Here is a 6366-nt window from a genome sequence, read left to right as displayed (position 1 = left end):
TTTTTGAGTAACTACATAAATACAAAACGGAAAAGAGCCTGTTTTGTTTCTTTTAACCAAGTGTTTCCTAATCATTTCCCTTTTCACTATTTTGACAGCCAATGTGTGATTTTGTAACATGGCTTCTTCCCAGATGTACTTAGATTAAAAAAAAAAAAAACCACAAACCTAGCTACTCAGGAGGCTGAGATCTGAGGACTGCCATTGGAAGCCAGCCCAGGCAAAAAAGTCTGAGAGACTCTTATCTCCAATAAATTACTCAGAAAAAGCTGGAAGTGGTGTTGTGGTTCAAGGGGTAAAGTGTTAGCCTTGAGCAAAAGAAGCTTAGGGATAGCCTCCAATCCCAGAGGTCAAGCCCCAGGACTGAGAAAACAAGAAACAAAAACAAATCCAGATGGTGAGCTAAAACTAACCTAGTTAAGACAACTTTGCAATAATTTTGTGACAGTCCCCCAGGGGTCTGGGCATCTGCCAGGACATTGCCTAAGCAGCACTGAGCAACCTGGCTTTTTGTGGTCTTGTGAGAAGTCAGGACCAAGCTAGCCTGTTTCTTTATTCTTGGGGGGGGGGGCGCAAATCTCTGAAGATAAAATAGCTAACATTTGTATGCCATTAATAGTTACATTACCATATGCATGATCTCAGTTTCTCCTCCCAACAACCCCGCGGGCATGGATTGCTATTCCGCTTTACAGATGGAGAAATGTACTGGCAAAGGTTCAATGATTTCCCAGAACTCACCAGAAATTAGTAATGCCCAGACTTCAAGCACTGTATTTTAGACCGGACACTCCTTACCACCATGCTTTGGTTTGGTTAAAAGTCAGGATAGGGGCGATAATCTTTCGAACTGTCATACTGACCACCAGCCTTGCTGCCAGGCACCTGGCAGGCCTGGAGCGCACAGGCCTCTCCCAGCTCCCCGCTGCGCCTCCTTCATCCCACCCCCCCCACCCCCAGCCAGGAGTCCCAGCTGCGTCCAATCAGTTTCTCCAAGGAGTTGTAGTCTTGCCTTATTTTGCACCTTCCCCTCCCCGCCCCCCGCCCCCCGGCTGGCCGGGAGGAGCTACTCGTGGGGAACAGCCCGGTTGGTCAAAGGGCCTCCTGCTAACCCTCTGAGCAGCCTCTGACCCGCTTGGAGGGGCGCTGGCTGTGTGCAGATTCTGGAGACGGACGGCTGAGCCGCCTCCGCTCCCACCCAGCTCCCCCGGGAAGGGCAGCATCCATCTGGCCCCGGAGCCTCGGCCCCACGGATCGCCTGCGCACAGGAAAGGGGGAGCAGGTCGGGAAGGACAGGGCAGGAGGGTAGAGGGACGCGGGTCTCCGGATCCTGTCCAGAGCGCGCCGCCCCACGGCCACCCGCCAGCGGGGTCCTGTCCTGGCACCTCGCAGGCCCGAGCCGCTCCCGGGGCAGGGACACCGTTGGAGGGTCAGGGTCGTGCACACTCTGCCCGCGAGGCGCCGTCCAGGAAGAGAGCTCGGGTCCCACTGCAGGGACATGGGACGCGTGGGGGACTGGTGGAGTCGGTCTCCGAGGCCCAGCTGTGGGTCTAGAGAGCAAAAGCCACGAACTCATCTGACCCCAAAAGGTCAGGGGTTCCTGAGCCTGCCGATGTGGTCTTCGTTTCTGTAGGCCTCACAGAAGGGACGTGTGCAAAGATGTGAGCTAGGCATGTGAGCCCCCACAGAAAATGGGGTCTCTCCCCAAACCCTCGTAACCAGGTGGCCAGCATGACCGGTGTGCGGGGCACACCTGTAGACTGTTCCTGGGAGGAGACACCTGGCCGGCATCTCTGTTCCTGCCTTACTGGGGCCCTGTCCTGAGTGTTAGTTCTACGCGTTCTTGATTCTGCTGAACTTGATTGCACGCTTCTCCTTGACAATCCGGCCTCCAGTGGGCCTTTGGACTTGGCGTAGAAGACTGAAAGACTGTAAGAGTCCGTGTGGAGACGGAGGCAGCAGTGCAGCAGCTCAGTCACTTTCCCAAGTTACTCACCTCCCTAAACGGGAGCCAATCATGATCAGACCTCCCCCCCCCCCCCCCCCGCCCCAGGCTGGCAGGACAGATCAATGAAATGCCTTAGTCTGCTTCAGAAGCAGAACCAGAAGGGATCATTTATATTACAAAATATTTATTTGGTTCCTCATTCTGGAGTCTGGCAGTCCAAGTCAGATGCAGCAGGAGAGGTGGCCTGTAGAAGGACAAAACAGGGTAAGAAGGAGGAATCAGGACCGGGCCAAGTCCACTTTTATAACAAAGCCATTTTTTGGAGATAACCCACTCCAGAGATAAGGAAGGCTGAGCCCTTGTGACCTAATCCCTTGTTATTTAGATGCCTAGAGAGAGATTTTTCCTACGGTATTTCACTATTCTTTGGACAGGAGGAGTAAAAGAAAACCTAAGTCTCCTGTTAGCTTAGGACCATAAAAATTGTGCACCATAGTTGCCTTTCAACTATGCAAACTGCAAGAAAATAAAATTGGAAGGGAGCAGGCTAAAGGTCACCATTGATGCCTCATACTAGAATTATGAGCCATTTTCTCCCTTTATCTTTCTTGGATCTTTCCAACTTTTCTACAGTGAGTATGTATTACTGAGCTGAGCTAGAAAGGTACTACAAATATATACATGGGAATATACTAAATATGCATATATTTGAATATATGAGCACATTTATATTAGCTGGTTAAATGATCATATTGTGAATAGTTATGGAAATAATAGGTTTGGAGGGGGAAAAGATCCAGAAAGCCCTACAGTAACATTTCTCTAATCTTCCCATTGTATTTTAGAGATTAGGTAATCTTTACTGACTTGTACTAGAAAAACAATGTATCAGTTTAAACTGTAGACAGCTTCTTCCCCATTGTCAAGATTTTTTTTTTTCTATCTAGGAACCTTTGAAGTATCAAGACCCTAGAGTCAAGGTCAAGTGATTTGAATGATCTTAATGATTAGTTCAACTAGGCTAGTGAACTTTGACCTTCCCAGTGATTTCCTTTTTAGGCTCAGAGGTATGCTAGTGCCTTTCTGATTGCATTACCATAACACTTAAAAAAAATTGTGCAAGATGTGTATAACTCAGTAGTTAAGCACTTGCCTGGCATTCAAAAGAGTATGGATTTGATCTCTAGCAAAATAAATAAATATCCAAATTCACAGTTCACTGCAGAGTTATCCTCCATCTTTTTGTACAATGCCTTGATTTGTATATGCACAGGATCACATATTTAAGAAATTTTTTCAGCTGAGCATTGGTGGCCCACACCTGAAATTCTAGCTACTCTGGAGGCTGAGATCTGAGGTCCAAAGCCAGCCTGGCAGACAAATACAAGAGACTCTAATTTCCAATTAACAAGTAAAACAATGGGAATGGAGGTATGACTCAAGTGACAGAGTACCAGCCTTGAGCAAAAAAGCTAAGCAAAAGCACAAGATACTGAATTCATAGCCCTGGTACCAGAATACTGTCTTTCTTTTCTTTTATTTCTTTTTTTTTCTTTTTCTTTCTTTCTTTCTTTCTTTCTCTCTCTCTCTCTCTCTCACACACACACACACATACACATTTTCTAAGTACTAGGCCTTGTGCTGATGCTGGTCACAAGCAAGAGCTGGAAACTTGGGCCTATTTGAGGGAAATATCAGTGAAATACAAAGAATAGCTTTGGGGAGACAAACCCAGCAGCCAGAGGGCACAAACGAATGGGCAGTTGTAGTGGAGCAGGCAGGAAAAGCTTCAATGATAACTAGTTCTCCTGATTGATTATGGGTCTTCAGCTTATGACTGGGTAGTTCTTCACATGAAATTATTGTTTTCTTCTTTTGTTTTCTGCTCTACTGTATTATTTTACGGTAGCCACTTTATATTTTCTGATACATAAAGAACATGATTTTTTAATTTCTTCCTTTGTTGATAAAGTGCACTGAGTTTATAACATTCACATCCTGTTGCGACATATTCTAATATTCTAGTAACTGATCAGCTTTTTTGTGTGTGAATGTGCCAGTATTAAGGCTTTGAACTCTGGGCCTAGGGGCTGTCCCTGAGTTTTTGTGCTCAAGGATAGCATTTTACCATTTGAGGCACAGCTCCACTGTGGATTTTTAGTAGTTAATTGGAGATTAATAGGAACAGAAAAAAAAAGTAGCCTAGCATTCAGGGTGCCCTAGTGCCAGTACAGGGCTGTGGGAGGGGGAGAGAGAGTGTCGGCTCATCTGGAGAGCTGTTTAAGAATTGTTAGCTAAGCAATCAAGAGGCTAAGATTCAGAAGATGGAGGTTCAAAGTCAGCCTGACCAGAAATGTCTGTGAGACTCAATCTCCAAAATAATTTTGGGGTTTTTATTGGTGGGGGGAGCGGGGTTGATCTGGGCCTGAACTCTGGGCCTGGGCACTGTCCTTCAGTTCAAAGCTAGCGCTCTATTACTTGGGCCACAGCGCCACTTCCAGCTTTTTCTGTTTATGTGGTGCTGAGGAATTGAACCCATGGCCTCATGCATGTGAGGCAAGCACTCTATCACTAAACTACCTTCCCAGGCCCTCCTAAATAATTTTTACAAACAGAGGGAGTAGGCTAGAGGCATGGTAGAACTCCAGCTAAGTAAGCACAAAGTCCCAAGTTCAAATCCCAGTATCACCACAAAAAAAAATTAAAAAAAAAAAAACAAAGCAAAAGTATTCTGTAAGGCTTCTACTATATAAAAATTTTGTTAGATTATATCTCTAGATCAACCACTAGGGTTTGGAAATCTCATTGCAGTCAAGCTTTGGCTATTATAATTTAAGTTTTAAAGGTACCTGCCTGGATCTAAAGCTCTTGAGCTTACATTTAGTACTAATGGCCCATAAAGTTCATGCTACATGTTTAACCAACCAGCACTGAACCATTTGATTATATCCTTTTTTTTTATGGACAGAACAAGGAGACTGATTAAATGTCTATGCTAATCTACTTGAACATTTTTCCTGATTCATGACAATGGTGGAAGCTTCTAAGAACCCCAGTTTGGTCTTAGCCTTTTCCTTTCTCCATGGACACAGAACTTGAAAGGTATTTCATGGAGCCAGAAAATGATATGACAAGCTAGAATATTTGAGTTGAAATCCTTCCCCTCGATGAAGTTTCCAGATTCAAAGATAGTGACAACAGACATGTATTTTCCTGTGTTGATAGCCTCATTTGCGCTGGTTCACAGGTCTAGTTCCCAAAAGTGTACCCCTTTCAAAATGCTTATGGTTTATGGGTATAGTGACCCATGCCCATATAATTCAAGCACTTGGGAAAAGGAAGATCAAGAATCTGAGGTTAGCCTGGGCTACCAGCACATTCTGAGCCAATCTGGGTTACATAGCAAGACTCTGTCTCAGAAAAACAAAATAAAATGAAAACAAAACAAAGCCTGTTTTAGGAAAATAGGGCCAGTATAAGGATGGATGAACTGTTGTAAAATATCTGGGAATCTCTGCCTGCAACTCACATACTTCTGACGTGAGGGCACGCGTGGCCTTCATTGTTTTGGAGATGCTAGGCTAGGTCGGGATCCTTAAAAGTAGGTCTAGTGTGGAGACTGGCAGGAATCAGGACTAATGAAAGATATACACTCTGGCACATCTTCTGGCTTTTCTACTAGTTTTTCTGAGTTATTTTGATTTTTTTTTTTTTTTTTTTTTTTTTGGTCGGTCGTGGGGCTTGAACTCTGGGCCTGGGTGCTGTCCCTCAGCTCTTCAGCTCAAAGCGAGCGCTCTATCACTTGAGCTACAGCGCCACTTCTGGTTTCCTGGTGGGTTATTAGAGATAGGAGTCTCACAGTCTTTCCTGCCCAGGCTGGCTTTGAACCGAGATCCTTAGATCTCAGCCTCCTGAGTAGCTAGGATTACAGGAGTGAGCCACCGGCGCCCGGCAGTATTCTGAATTTTCTAAGATGTAACACTTCTTATAGTTATACAGAGGATGAGAGAAACCAACCAATTATGCACACAGGGCTATCTTAATCTATTTTTCTATTGTAACAAAATCGCTGAGGCTGAGGCCAGGTAATTTATTAAAAAAAATAGTTCATTTGGGTCATGGTACTGGAGATTAAGAAATTCAAGAACATGGAGCTGTTGGTATGGGCTTGGCATCTGATAAGAGTTTTGTACTTTAATATGTGGGGGGCATCATGTAACACCATAGAGAGAGAGCAAGTTAGCTAAGTTTTCTGTCCTTCCCCCTTCCTTTCCCTCCCCCCTTCTCATCAGTCTTTTTTTTTGCGGGGGTGGTCTGGTCGTGTGGCCTGAACTCTGGGCCTGGGTGCTGTCCCTCAGCTCTTCAGCTCAAGGCTAGTGCTCTACCACTTGAGCCACAGTGCCACTTCTGGCTTTTTT

General features: G+C 45.2%; 1 protein-coding gene across 1 annotated transcript in view; it reads right to left on the bottom strand.

Moving 5' to 3' along the window:
- Positions 1-1550: 1550 nt before the first annotated feature.
- The window catches only part of LOC105994037, a 50001-nt gene continuing 45185 nt past the window's right edge, over positions 1551-6366 (bottom strand). The window contains exon 3 of the mRNA XM_013027448.1: positions 1551-1921. Within this exon, the coding sequence (XP_012882902.1) occupies positions 1551-1921 (371 nt within the window). The remainder of the gene's footprint in view (positions 1922-6366) is intronic.

The sequence above is a fragment of the Dipodomys ordii genome, unplaced genomic scaffold, assembly GCF_000151885.1.
Source record: "Dipodomys ordii isolate 6190 unplaced genomic scaffold, Dord_2.0 Scaffold5, whole genome shotgun sequence".
NCBI classification, from domain to species: Eukaryota; Metazoa; Chordata; class Mammalia; order Rodentia; family Heteromyidae; genus Dipodomys; species Dipodomys ordii.
The sequence above is the reverse complement of the archived record's forward strand: the minus strand, read 5'-3'. Positions and strand labels throughout refer to the sequence as shown.